General features: G+C 52.7%; 1 protein-coding gene across 1 annotated transcript in view; it reads left to right on the forward strand.

Moving 5' to 3' along the window:
* PCP4 (Purkinje cell protein 4) overlaps window positions 1-14,953 on the forward strand; it is a 56,619-nt gene that overhangs the window by 14,896 nt on the left and 26,770 nt on the right. The window contains exon 2 of the mRNA XM_056119608.1: window positions 12,713-12,764. Coding sequence (XP_055975583.1) covers window positions 12,713-12,764 — 52 coding nt within the window. The remainder of the gene's footprint in view (window positions 1-12,712; window positions 12,765-14,953) is intronic.

Below are 14,953 nucleotides of genomic sequence, written 5' to 3' on the forward strand. Positions count from 1 at the left end.
CTGTGCCCTGGTTGCCTTGGTGAGACCCTCTGGGCTAGTGCCCCCCCCCCCCCTCAGTTGTGCTCGGGCACCTTCGGAAAATGGGTCAGGGAGATGTTCTAGAAAGTTCTGGTCCCCAGCATCTTCACTCTGAGGGCTCTTCGACACCAGCACAGGTAGGAGGCTGAAGCAGGAAGGGCTGCAGACGGGGCCGTTGCTGTGGGTGCAGGTGTGGAAGGGGAGGTCTGAGCTCGTGGATCTTTCTAGCACCTTTTCGACCCACGGGGCTGAGTGGGAGGGAAGAGGGTTTGGCTGATGCTGCACTGACTGCTCTGAGGATGGCGCGGGGGTCCTTCTCCTCACCGTAGACTCGGGGGTTGTCTGCGGCTGCAGCTCCTGCCCTCTCCTTGGAGCTGGGGAAGAACTTTTCTAGCTTCTCCCCACTCACCCTGCCCTGCCCTCCTCATCTGGGGTTTGTCCCAGAGCCTAAGATACACCTACCCAGAGCCACCAGCTGAGGTGAGGGGCCTCCACCACCCCCGCACAGAGGAGGCTGAGGGTCTTCCCAAGACTTACCCTTCTCTTTCTCGCCACCGTTGCCATGCAAGAAATGTGTCTAACCAAATTCCTTTCGGTTCTCCTAGAAGGAAACTGTGAGCAGCTGCTGGACCCGGTGTCCGCCTTGGGGTGATTCCCTGCCCATGGGAACACAGGCATCCCCTCATTCCGGGGCTTTCCCCTGGGCCAAGCCTGGGGCAACTTGAGACAAAGGGAGAGAGGCAGGGCTGCCCCCTCAGCCTGGCATCATCTGGCCACCAGATCCTGTTTATTTTGTTCTGTTTGGGGCCACACCGTTGGTGACCAAGGTGCTCAGGGCTGGGCGCCTGCAGCCCAAGGGCCTCACCCCTGAGCTGTCTCTCTGTCCCTGTGTGGTTTTACCCCGTGGGATTCTCCCGACTCAGGAGCAAGGTACGTTGTTTCCCAGGCAGAGAGACAGGCGAGATGCCGAGGGGTGATGTGTCTGCCCTGAGTCACATGGCTGTCCGGGCACTTGGTGTCCACCCAGGGGCCTCTTTCCCCCGTGTCTCTGCTGGGTCTGTCTGTCACCCGGCGCTGTGCACAGACCCAGAGCCCGTGGTGGCCCCCAGGGGCCTCTGCACGGACAACCCTGCAGACGCTGTCACCCTCACTCCTGGGGCTCGAGCACTTGGCTCTGTGGGCAGCCCCTCGCTCCTCCCCTCACCACAGCAGGTGAGAGTGGTGCTGGCCTTCCGGGAGCATGAGCTGAGTCAGGATGTGGGCATATCCATCCTCTGCAGTGGCAGGGGCAAAGGAGAGAGGAGAGGAGAGGAGAGGAGAGGAGAGGAGAGGAGAGGAGAGGAGAGGAGAGGAGAGGAGAGGAGAGGAGAGGAGAGGAGAGGGGAGGGGAGGGGAGGGGAGGGGAGGGGAGGGGAGGGGAGGGGAGGGGAGGGGAGGGGAGGGGAGAGAGAAGAGGAGAGAGAGAGAAGAGAAAAGAGGACAGGAGAGGAGAGGAGAGGGGAGAAGAGAGGAGGAGAGAGGAAGAAGGGAGGGGAGGGGGCAGAGGAGAGGAGTTGAATGAGAGGAGAAAGAGGAGAGGAGAAGAGAGGGGACTAGAGGAGAGGAAAGGAGGGAGGGGAGAGGAGAGAGGAAGGGGAGGGGAAGGGGAGAGGAGGGAAGGGGAGAGGAGGGGAGGGGAGAGGAGAGGAGAGGAGGAAAGGGGAAGGGAGGGGAGAGGAGAGGAGGGGAGTGAAAGAAGAGGAGGGGAGGGGAGGGGAAGGGAGAGAAGAGAAGGGGAGGGAACAGGAGAGGAGGGGAGGGGAGGGGAGGGAACAGGAGAGGAGAGGAGGGGAGGGGAGGGGAGCGGAGTGGAGGAGAGGGGAGGGGAGGGGAGGGGAAGGGATTGGAGAGAAGGGGAGGGGAGGGGAGGGGAAGGGAAAGAAGGGGAGAGCAAAGGAGGGGAGGGGAGGGGAGGGGAAGGGAAGGGAAGGAAGGGGGGAGAGGAAGGGGGTGGGGAGGGGAGGGGAAGGGAGGGGAGAGGAGGGGAGGGAAGGGGAGAGGAGGGGAGGGAACAGGAGAGGAGGGGAGGGGAGGGAACAGGAGAGGAGAGGAGAGGAGGTGAGGGGAGGGGAATGGAAGAGAGGAGAGGGGAGGTGAGGGAAGGGGAGGGGAAGGTAGGGGAGAGGAGGAGAGGGGATAGGAGGGGAGGGGAGGGGAGGGGAGAGGAGGAGAGGAGAGGGGAGGGGATAGGAGAGAAGAGAAGGGGAGAGAAGAGGGGAGGGGAGAGGGGAGAAGGCATTGGCTAGGTAGGAGAGGGATGTCAGACTGAGGGCAGAGGCCTGGTGCTCTGAGGTCAGTCCCACCCACACAGGGCCCAGTCTGTAGAACATGGTGGCACCCGGGCCATTGTCCAGAGTGGCCATTCTCCTCTCCAGCACTAGCTGAAAGTCAGCGTGATGCCTTGAATCCAGGGCTCTTATCGCTTGCAACATGAGCCATTTTAGGTGCCAGGAAAGGCCAACCAAGAGCAATTCGAAGATTCCTCTGGTCCCGTTTGGGGTCCGTGAGAGGTGGGCCTGTCTCTCTGGGGGTCTCAGCCAGGGGCTAGGAGGAAGGTGGGCGGGTGGCAGCCTCCCCAACCTGCCAGGCTAGGGCTGCCCCTTTGTAGCTGAGTACCCCCTTTTCCTCTCCCGGGGACCCCTTGCAGACACCCCATCTCTGAGAGACAGCTCTTGCCATTTAGCCCTGCACCCTGAAAATGTCAGGGTGGACTCTCCGTCAGCTCACAGATGCTTCAGAACCCTCCACGCCATGCCTTCTGTGGAGAACAGACAGTGACCCTCACTGCCCGGGCACCCAGGGCTGGTTGAGGGCCTGAGAGTGAGCAGAGCAAGGCGACTGTGTGGTCATTACCAGACAATGCAGATTCAGTGTCCTAAGCCCTTAATGCCAAGGGAACTGATGGTTTCTCAGAGCAGCGGCTGGCAGGTGGCCTTTCACGCCCATGGGCTGGAGTGGATTCGAGGACGCACTGCAGGTTCCAAGTCAGGGGCTGCGGCTCCAAGCCAGTGGACAGCAGTGACTGTCCATACATCCGAGATGGGGTTGTGCGGGCCGCACCAGGGTGTTCCAATCAAATGTTATTGATGTCTGCAGGTTCCCGCAGTAAAGGCAGAAGGAGCTCTCTGGGGAGAGCGCCATCCGCTGACTCGGACTCACTGCCTCTCTCTGCGCGCGTCAGCTGTCCAGAACTGTCACTCGGACCACACCCTGCTTTCTAAATAGAAAAGCGTGCCCTTTCACCAGAAAATTGGCAGCAAGAAGGTCTTCTGAGGGTAGAAAATACCAATTAAAAAAAAATGACTGTAGGATAAGGTGTAAAAGTGAATTACAGCGAGGCACATCAGGGTTCCCTCAAAAAAAAAAAAATTCTCCTAACAAGCTTGCCTAAATGGCAGCCACGTTAATTAGTCCTCGGCCCAGAAAGGTCAGAGTAGAGTCGCGGGCAGCTGAACACGGCGTCAGAGACAAAATTGCCCCCCTGTGGATCCCGCAATGGTGAGTTCAGGTACGGGGGGGAGGAATCAGGGCGGGTTGTAAAGGTTAATTTACTTGTCATTAAAGAACCCATCAGATTTTTAAAAAACCCACTTGAAAAAAAAAAAGAGAAAGAAAACCTTCCAGTGGTAGTCCTCTTTTGACATTATTTTCGACACCGTTTGGGATTAAATTAGTGGAGCTTTTAATGCTTGATTTTCAGAATGTCCCTGGGAGGATGGATTTGAAAATACCAGTGCTGAGAAATGGACAACTCCTGTGTCCCGATCACACGTGGCTGGCATCAAAGTCTCCCTTGGTCTTTAAACACAGGGGCTTGGAGCTGCAAGACCCTTGAATGATGTGGAGGCTTTGATGTTTCCGCTCAAAGTCTCTCTCTGTCCTCAGACCCCTGCCGGCTGCCTGGTTGTTGGTCCCCTTTCACTCTGCCCTCATCCAGGCTCTGGATTCATTGCCAACCTGATACTTCCTCGAAGAGACTCTCCTATCTCCATCCACAAAACAGAAGAGATAAGACCTTAGAAACATGCCTTTTTGTTTCTTTATGCCCTTTCTTTATGGGATAATAAATCACCATCCTGTTATTCGTCGATTGCCTCGAGCAGGCCCCAGTAACGTCTCCTTCATCCTAGCCCTGAGATTTTTAAAAAAGTGCTATATTCAAGGCTCTTTAGGAGAATGAGACCCATCATTGTTACTGGTATTTGGCATATTGGGTACGCCACGGGGAGTTTGCCAGACTCTGCCATGTGGGCAGGTTACATTCGGTAGCCTGCCAGTTTGTCCAAAGTAGAAATGAGATAGTAAGATGTCATAATAAGATGGGAGCTGGTTTTTATAGTCTCTGAGTCTTGGCCGTTGATGGGATTACATGGCGCCATGGGGCCAGTTGGTGGGTGTGACCCCCGCCTACTGGAATTCGGAGGATCTGGGTGGAGGATGCTCAGCCCCGATCAGAGTAGGCTGGGATAATAAATAAATAAATAAATAAATAAACAAATAAATAAAGCACAGAACTAAGGCTGGCAGGCCAGGCTGACGTCTTGGATGCATCCCTGTTGGGGGACACCCAGAGGAACGTGTCGTTCCTTGAAAGCATCACATGCCATGTGCCAAGACACACAGCGAGGCTCTTCCTCCTGGGTGTGGTGGCCAGGATGTGTGTGAGATGCTCGCAGGGCTGTGTGACACCCCCCCAAACCATCAGAAATTAGGGCTCTGAGGAGCTGCAGCAGCAGCAGCAGCAGCAGCAGCAGCAGCAAAGGGTGCCAGCCTGGGTGACTCCTGAGAGAAGAGGCAGCCCAGAAGGGAGAAGGCATGAGGGGACCGGGTGCTGCGCCCAGCCAAGAGTCCCTGATGAATCAGCCACCGCAATTTGGCAAAGACTGGAGCAGGGGTGTGAGGAGCAGAGGGCAAGAGGCTCAATGCCTTCTCTCTCCCCCACAGCCGTCTCTCCGCCGCCCTGGGGGAGAGCGTTAGGGAGGAATGCTGGAGGCCCCAGTAGCAGGAGAGAAGGAAGGGGCTGTGGGGAGGGGTATCCTAGCAAGCCACATATGCTGGAGTGCTCTGGCATCCTCCCCTGCTCCCCTCCCCCAGCACCCACCCCCTCCCCGAGGCCCTGGTCCCCATTGTCTCAGGTCCCAGCAGTTCCTGAGATGCTGGGGAGCAGTGTCTGTCATTCCACAATGACCCGATCCAAGTCAGCAGCTAACCCTTCTCTTGGGGCCTCCTGGGTCAAGGGCAGGGGACAGTCAGCAGTGAACCAGGAAGGGGCCTTGGCGGATCTGGGGGGCTCTGTCTGACCTTCTCTTCCCACAATTGTGCAGCGGGCTGTGTTCCCTAACTCTGAGCCCCTGCTTTTTCTTTTTTTAGTGAGACGCCATGAGGTACAGTTGTAGACTTATAAATTTTCGTGCTTGGGTTTCAATTATACAAGGATCAAATACCTATCCCTCCACCAGTGCCCATTTTCCACCACCACGGATCCCAGTATCCCTTCCACCCCCTATCCCCCCATCCCACCCTACTTCTGTGGCAGGGCATTCCCTTTTGTTCTCTCTCTCCTTTTGGGTGCTGTGGTTTGCAAAAGAGGCACTGACTGGCAATCATGTTTGGTCTATAGTCTACTTTCAGCATGCTTCTCCCATCCTGGGAGGATCCTCCCAACACCCTTTATTTGGTGCTCCCTTCTCTATCTGAGCTTCCTTTTCCCCTAGCATGTGTGGCTGGCCTCCAAGCCATGGAGCAAAATTCCTGGTACTAATCTCGGCCACTCTTGGGTGTTAGTCTCCTATTTTGTTACTTTATGTTCCCCAGAAGAATGCAATCTTTCTATGTCTATCCCTCTCTTTCTGACTCATTTCGCTTAACATGAAACTTTCCATGTAGTACCACTTGTATGTGAATTTCATGACTTCGTCTTTTCTAACAGCTACATAGTACTCCATTGTGTAGATGTACCAAAGTTTCTTTAACCAGTAATCTGCTCTCGCTGAGCCCCTGCTTTGGAAAAGACTTTCTGCTTCTTACGTGAGGCGTGTGACCCTCGGCGGTAACCGGAGAAGTCCCTGTGTGGCTCGTTTGCTTTGAGTTCATCTCCCGTCTCTCCCAATGCTTCAGATCATGCCTAAGAGGAGAAGCTTGGAGGGGCCCCTTTATCTGGGTTTCCTGGGATCCCCCTCCAGGGAGATGATCTTCCTTTCTCTGCTGATGCCAAACACAGACCTAAACTTCTGCCCGATATTGGTGATGGCCTGGCAGGTCTCCTGGGTTGGGAGGGGAGCAGGGTGGAGAGCAGAGGGAACGTGGCGATGCCTGGCCTTGGATTGTTCATATACTCTTCCCCCCACCCCCAAGTTGAAAAGGGGCCCTGGAAAGGATGAACTTAGAGTTCCTTCATAGCCACCAAATTCCATTACAAACTGAGTTCCTGGAGCAAATTCCAAAATGCCATCCAGGAATAGAGTGATTCCTATATACTTTTTGGGTTCTTTCTTGTGTCCCCCAGTTTGACCTGCTGGAAACCCCATTTCCTCTTTCATTCTTTCCAACCATGTAGACTGAAAAGTCAATATCTTTTATTTATTTATTTTATTTATTTATTTTTTGGCTTAGTCGTGGCTCTGTACTTAGGGGTCATTTCTGGCAGGGCTTAGGAATAGGGTTCACCTATGGGATGCCTATGGGGATCAAACCCAAGGTTGGCCACAAGAGAGGCAAATGTCTGACCTCTGTCGAGGGGCTCCAGGTCCAAAGTCACTATCTTTTAGTGGGGACTTGCGTTTCATCTTAAAGGCCTCCAGACGGGGAGGCCCAACCAATAGGTGGGTGTGTGACAGGCAGAAACAGTCGATGGTTTTGCAACATGCTGGAAAAATGCCCCTGCTGAATGGAGGTGCTGAGTCAGGCACCCCACCTGTCACTCCTACCACCAAGGTCTGGGGGCAGCAGGTGCCCATTATAACATCGTCCCCAAGCCTCCCTGCCTCCTGCCTGGGGAGATGACAGGTGGAGCCAGGGGTGAGCTGGAGCCGGCAGGAGTGCGGCTTTCCTTCACCGAGGGCTGTCCTCAGACTCAGTTCCCACAGCTCCAAGAGGGCAGAGTGGCAGCCGCTCACCTGCAGTGCCCCCTTCGAGCTGCACCCCGACTCTCTCCGCATCTTCCTCTCTAACAAGGCTGCCTGCATTTCCTCACGGGCGCTCCTCTCCGGAAACCCAAGGAAGCCAAACATATGGGCTGTGCAATGTTCAGGATGCTTCGGATAAAGAAACACTGTCCAGGGCTGGAGCGATAGCACAGTGGGTAGGGTGTTTGCCTTGCACACGGCTGACCTGCGTTTGAATCCCAGCATCCCATGTGGTTCCCTGAGCACCGCCAGGAGTAATTCCTGAGTGCAAAGCCAGAAGTAACCCCTGAGCACCACCGGGTGTGACCCAAAAATCAAAACAACAACAACAACAACAACAAAATAAACACTGTTCGGAGCATTTGCTTGGCAAAGCCTCTCTCTTGAGACCAGCCTGCCTTCTTCCGCATCCCTTTCTCACTCTGCACCCTTTGAAGGGGCGCTGTCCTCATTCTCCATCTAGGTGCCTTCTAACTGGGGCTTCGTTCAATTCAGAAAAGTCCTCTTTTATGCATGAACATTGCCTGGGAGGAAACCCTTCCCTCTCGAGACTGAGACTGTGAGCATGGCTTGGTGGGTGCTGATAGGTTGGAACCCAGAAGAGTTGCTGGGTTCCTGCCCCTCTCCCTGCCTCCCCTCAGCCCCCTCCAGCCTGTGTACACGTAGAGGTGACTTCAATGTGTCGCTCTCACTGCTTGCCTGGCATCCTGCATCCTGGGAGGAACAGTTAGCATTTCCTGCCGGTAAATTGGGGATGAGAGGGAAAGATTTTGGCGGAAAATGTGTCTTTTCCAATGAGTCATGTCCTTTTTTTTTTTTTGTATTTGTCCCAGGAAAGCCAAGTCGGAATAGGAGAAATGAGATTCTGGGAATGCTGACGGGGAGCGTTGCTTGGTGTGTTTGGAGCGGAAATGCCCAGGGCCAAGAGGAGGCTGGCAGGAGCAGTGTAGATGCTGTGTCAGGATGCCAGAGACAAGCAAGGGAGTGGCTGAGGGCCCCTGGGGTGGGATCTCTCTATGGTAGAGAGTTCTAAGCAGCAGCGTCTCATGATCATGAAGGACTTCTGGGGAGGTCGAGGCTGGTGTGGACCAGGAAAGGACGCACGTGGGACAGTCTATACCCGTGTCACGACAAAGGACAGTCGTCAGGAGTCGTGGCGAGAGTCTGCCGGGAGCAGCAGAAGACCCGGGCTAGCAGTTGCTGAAACATGTGCTGGTCTATTTTGTTTTTCCATCTCCCCTTTCCTCCAGACTCAACCCTCCCCCACCCCCATCCCACCTCCTCACAAATAAGCAAAATCTGTGGTTCTCAACCTCTGCTCTTCCTGCTGGCCAGGAAGGCTCTGGAGATACTGCCTGAAAGCAATTTTCTATTAATAAAAAGGTATTGAGTGCCGTGTGCAGGCAGAGATTACACAGATCAGCGCTGTATAGTCTAGATAAGTTTCTCAATGGATTCAACATGCATGCATCAACCTGGTCTTTGTGACTATTTAAACTTGTTCAGTGAGGCTTTTCTTAGCCAGCTCAATATCTTAATATATTGGGTTGATATTTTGATGTATTGATATGGTGGTAATATTCATTTTTTAAAAAGTCATTTCTGAAATTTCTAGGGAAGAGCTGGGAATTCATGAGTGTCTCCCCAGGGTTTGCCCTGGAGGCCAGACTATCAGGTCCCCACTTGTTGGTCCAATTAGAATAGACCCGACTCCCGCATGACTCCCACTACTCAGCTGCAAGGCTTTCGGGACGACATGCTCCAGTGTGAGGTTATGGATGGGGAGACCGAATCCTGTCTCACTGGGCAGTGGGACTGTGTGGGGATTAAAAGCAGCCTCTTTTCTCAGGGAACTTCTGTCATCTCTTGCAAAAGAAACTTCCCCTACTTGACTGTTGGAGTATGATAGCCATCTACCCACCTATCTGCCCATAGTTGACCCATCTGCACACCTACCATCCACCCATCCTCAGACCCACCCAGCCAAACATATACCTCCATCGTGTCTATCCACACCTCCATCCATCCATTCATTCACCCACCCATTGCTGACCCATTCGTACATCCATCTTCCATCTATCCAACCATCCACCCATTCATCCACCCACCTGCCCCCCCACAAACCCCTCACCATGTCTATCCACACACCCATCCCTTTATTCACTCATCTACTGTTAATCCATTCACACATCCACCATCCATCTAGCCACCCATGTACCCCTCTACCATCTGTATATTCACACATCCAACTGTCCATCCACCACCTGAAATCTATCCATCCATCCACCTATCGACCTGGTATCCATCCATCCATCCATCCATCCATCCATCCATCCATCCATCCGTCTGTCTGTCTGTCCGTTCGTCCATTCATCCATCCGCCCGCCCGCCCATCCATCCATTCATCCATCCATCCATCCCCATCCATCCATCCATATGCCCATCCATCCATCCATCCATCCATCCATCCAACCATCCATCCATCCATCCATACGCCCATCCATCCATCCATCCATCCATCCATTCATATGCCCATCCATCCATCCATCCATCCATCCATCCATCCATCCAACCATCCTTCCTTCCTTCCTTCCTTCCTTCCTTCCTTCCTTCCTTCCTTCCTTCCTTCTCAGCAGAGCTTAGTTCTGAGCTCTGGTAGTCCTTAACTTAAAAAGATCTCATAGAATTTACAGAACTGTACCTTGGGGGATTGCTTTGACCTTCCCATCTTCATCCTCAACACGCTCATTCTGTGCAGACTAATAAAGTCACCTTTTTTTTTCCCCCTTTATTTTATTTTATTTTTTTTTACAGTTTTAAATTTACAATTTTTTGTGCTTTGGTTTCAATTATACAATGATCAGATACCCATCCCTCCACCAGTGCCCATTTTCCGCCACCATGGATAATATCCCTCCCACCCCCATCCCCCCATCCCCCCTGTCTCTGTGGCAGGGCAATCCCCTGTGTTCTCTCTCTCCTTTTGGGTGTTGTGGTCTGCAAAAGAGGCATTGAGTGGCAAACATGTTCAGTCCATAGTCTACTTTCGACATGCATCTCCCCTCCTGGGCGGATCCTCCAAACATCCTTTATTTGGTGCTCCCTTCTCTATCTGAACTGCCCTTTCCTCTAGGATACCCGGCTGGCCTCTAAGTTATGGAGTAATCCTTCTGGAAGTCACCTTTGATCTTCACCTAGCACCTTCCCTGCCTCCTCTTCCCTAACCACTGAGGCAGAGCTTCCCAAGGGATCCCCTCCTTTCCTTGTGGGTCTAGATGATGCACAGGCTCGGTGGCAGAAAGGAAAGGCTCTGAGTCCAGGTATCTGGGTTGAGTTCTGCCTCTGCCAAATCCCGGCAGCAGGAGATTGAGCATGCTCCCCGCTGTGTCTGGAGATGACTTTCACAGAACGCTCATGGGAACAGATCTGGGGTCGACATCTGGGGAGTTCTGGAGCACTCTGGCACGTGTGAGCCATGGTTCGCCCACACCGGCCTGGGACTGACCCTCTTGGCTGGGTTGGGGAACTAGCAGCTACTCACTGGGTGAGCTTTGAGCTCAAAGGGTGACTGCCCCCTGGGGAGCCCAGCAGAGGGAAAGCTCCTGGATATGCACCTGGTGCTGGTGCCTAGCCTGCCCTTGCCTATACCACCGGGACTCCACGAGTTCTCACATGAGGCACCTTCAATGACTAGTTCTCTTTTTCTGTCAGGATTCTTTTCTGATGGAGACACATGTTCTTGTGACTCTCCTCAGCTTCACCTGCCTCCATCCAATAAGATGGGATACAAAACCCTGTCTCAGACTCCGAGCGATGAGTCTTTCTCCCCTTGCAGGTGATTTTGTGTTGGTTTTCCTCAGAGGCTCTGAAAAGTGATTTTTCATGGACTGAGGTATTCACGATGTGTGAAATGTGTTGATACTTAACACATTTAAAGACACTGGGGCTGAGAATGCACCTACTTTGCACTTGCATTCCACTTAATTGGACGTAATTCAACCCCATCCTTTTATTCTGTGTGTCAGGTGTGAGGGAGCTCTGGAATCTGAGGGAGGCGTGGAAGGTTTGCGCACTCCTTGAGCAGAGCAGCTTCTCTGCTGTCTTGGTCCTGCACCACGGTGTTGGGTCTCGGTTGAGCTCGAGGAACTTGCTAGTCTTGTGTCGGAAAAGAGACGCCGTGGAAAGACGCACGGGCAAGAAAGCAAGGGCACGTTTTTCCACTCGCTAGTCTGCGTTTGTGTGGGGTGCAATTTGGTTTCATTCAAGATGAGGTAAGAGCTGGGGAGAAGCGGGCATTTCTCATAACTGCGTCGAATGCTCGCAGGAACTAATTATCATCTTGCTATTAATTTTAGCCCAACGTTCTCGGCCCAGCTGTTCCTCATGAATGGGACTCATCCGTAGGGGGTTTCTTCTGGTTTTGAGCTCTGTTTTTTTAGGGTCCCACTTGAGAGTTATGTAACAAGACAATTCCGACACAACGCTCACGGCTGGGTAAGGTTTGCCACCAATTAGCGACAGGGACTTAGGAGAGCAGCCGTGCTGCCTGGCCTCATTTTCTTCCCCTGACACTTGGGGACTTGGCACTCCTTTTCTGTTCTTAGTGTGTTTTCCTGGTAGAGGAGAAATTGCTCTCTCAGTGGGCAGGAATAATCACAGACAGCAGAACAGAGGCAGCAGCGTGAATGGAATGTGTTCCTAGTGTACACGCCAAATCTGTTGTTACACAGCTCCAAACCTTGCACCCCGAGAATCTTGTCCCAATTTCACACCTAACCGTACAACACCGTATAATTCTGGTCAACCCAGTGAAAGAAAAATGCCCAGAAGAGGAATTAACGGGGACAGAAACTCCATGAGCGTGGGAGAAACTCTGAATTCTGAACCTCGATACAGAAGACTTTTTTTTCCCCTCTGAGTGAATTAGAGGTTTGCTCAAAGAATTATCTTTAATTCTTTGAAAGAATTTAAATTTGTTAACTCTAAAAGATTAACTTAAAGATTAAGAATCTGACATTGGGCACAGTGATTGGCAGGAGAATTCAGAAGAGTGATGGTCATCAATTGGCACAAACCCATGTCGGTTTTATCCGCATTTTCTTTCTTTTTCTTTTCTTCTTCTTTTTCTTTCTTTCTTTCTTTGTCCTTCTTTTGCTTTTTGGGTCACACCCGATGATGCTCAGGGGTTCCTTCTGGCTCTGCACTCAGGAATTGCTGCTGGCGGTGCTCAGGGGACCCTATGGGATGCTGGGAATTGAACCCAGGCCGGTCGCATGCAAGGCAAATGACCTCCCTGCTGTGCTATCGCTCCAGTCCCTTTCTTCGCATTTTCTTCTTGTTCATCATTTCCTATCAGAGACCCTTTGGCGATGGTCAAGGGTTCAGTAGATACCGTCTTGGGTTGACACGTTCCTGGTTTCGTGTGCATTGTCCTAGAACCACAGATCTAGTGCAAACGAGTTTTGAAGCAGGAAGGATCAGTCATCCCCAATATGCTTGATAGTAATTTATTTCCTCTTTTATCCCTTCAGCGACAAGGTGCTGGGGCCACCAATGGAAAAGACAAGACGTCTGGTGAAAACGGTAAGACGACATCAGGAATAGTCCAGCTATCTGCGTTTTCCCATCTGAAGCCTTGGGCTAGCAGACTGGTGGATGGAAGCTTCCGGTCCAATGTACACGCTCGGTAGATGTCTGTGCTTTAGTCCAGGGTGGATTTTAGGGACGCAGAGCAAGCACCGTGGTCTGGTTTTTACAAAGAAAATGGAGCTAGCTAAATGCAGTTATGGGAACAGTTTCCTTCCCAAAGGAGGACTCCCATTTCGGGCAACATGATAATTACAATGCAAATATAGTTCTCTGCTTTCTTCATTAGGGTTGGTGAGAATCATCCGAGTTGTTGTGAGGATAAAGTGAGATCAAATGAGATAAGTGCTTGGAAAACTGTGAAGTGCTCAACAACTAAAAGCAGGTTTTAAAAGCGGCTTCCACCCTTTCTAGTACACAGAGCACATTGCTGGCCCCAGGGTGGCACCGTGGCAGAGAGCGTGTCTGCAAGGAAGCCAGCTCCGAGTGAGTCCGGGCCCTCTGCACTGGCAGCACGTTCTGTGTTCTAAGAACACTCAGCAGAGTTTATGGGGGAAGCTGAGACTCAGAGTCGGGGCGGGGACATGCCCACATGTGGGGCGAACTTGGACCCTCTAACCCAGCTCTCCCGTTAGCATTTGGGGCGGAAGATTTAGTAATGCCAACTGCCCAAACATACGAGGGGTAGCATTGATGGTCCCGAGGAGGTTAGACTCCTGGTGTTCTGACCTTAGGTTAGGTATAAAATAAACTCATCTTGGGTGAAAAATTGCTGCCTCCTCCTGCAGGGATATATATTCCTGCTCTGGTGGTTGTCAGCCTCAAATGTCAGATGGAAAAGCTCCTCTGGGCCTTGGGAACTCAGAGCTGTCTCCTGAATTTCAGCTGATGGCCGAGGAAGACTTAGGTACTAGAAGGTTCCTCTGACTGCTGATGGGGCAGGGGCAGTGTGGAGAGAAAGGAAAGGTCAGCATCTCTGTGGCAGGGGGCTGGTACCCAGAACGCCCAGGTGTGCACTGGGCGGGTGGGGGAGGGGGGGAGAGGAAGGACTTCTACCTCCATCTCCTGGGGACAGGAAGGACCTGTCCTCGCTGAGCGCTGCTGAGGGTGGGCAACTCGCAAGGAGATCTGGGAGCAGAAAAAGGGCACAGGAGATTTACTCACCAGAGGAGGCGACTTAGGGGCACAGGGCACCCCAATTCTCCTGGTTATAGGCTTATTTCCATTCATTTATTGTTGGAATCTTCCTTCCTTCCTTCCTTCCTTCCTTCCTTCCTTCCTTCCTTCCTTCCTTCCCTCCCTCCCTCCCTCTCTCTCTTTCTCTTTCTCTTTCTTTCTTTCTTTCTTTCTTTCTTTCTCCATCTCCTTCTTCCTCTCTCTCATTCTTTTATATTCTTTCTCCTTCCTTCCTTCCTTCCTTCCTTCCTTCCTTCCTTCCTTCCTTCCTTCCTTCCCTCCCTCCCTCTTTTTCTTTCTCTCCATCTCCTTCTTCCTCCCTCTCTTTCTTTCCCTCCCTCCCTCCCTCCCTCCCTTCCTTCCTTCCTTCCTTCCTTCCTTCCTTCCTTCCTTCCTTCCTTCCTTCCTTCCTTCCCTTTTCTTTCTCTTTCTCCATATCTTTCTCCTCCCTCCCTCCCTCCCTCCCTCCCTCCCTCCCTCCCTCCCTCCCTTTCTTCCTTTCTTTCTCTCTTTCTCTTTCTTTCTCCCCTCCCCTCCCCTCCCCTCCCCTCCCCTCCCCTCCCCTCCCCTCCCCTCCCCTCCCCTCCCCTCCCCTCCCCTCCCCTCCCCTCCTCTCCTCTCCTCTCCTCTCCTCTCCTCTCCTCTCCTCTCCTCTCCTCTCCTCTCCTCTCCTCTCCTCTCCTTTCCCCCTCCCCTTCTCCCAGAAATTTCTTATTTCATTATCAGGCAACAGTGGTGTTTTATAGATTCAAACTAGCACTGTAGCACTGTAGCACTGTTCTCCCGTTGTTCATCAATTTGTTCGAGCGAGGACCAGTAATGTCTCCATTATGAGACTTGTTACTGTTTTTGGCATATCAAACACGCCACGGGGAGCTTGCCAGGCTCTGCTGTGCGGGTGGGATACTCTCGGTAGCTTACCGGGCTCTCCGAGAGGGGCTGAAGAATCAAACCCGGGTTGACCATGTGCCAGGCAAACGCCCTACCCACTGTGCTACCACTCCAGCCCA

Source organism: Sorex fumeus, unplaced genomic scaffold, assembly GCF_029834395.1.
Source record: "Sorex fumeus unplaced genomic scaffold, SorFum_2.1 ptg000041l, whole genome shotgun sequence".
Lineage (NCBI taxonomy): Eukaryota > Metazoa > Chordata > Mammalia > Eulipotyphla > Soricidae > Sorex > Sorex fumeus.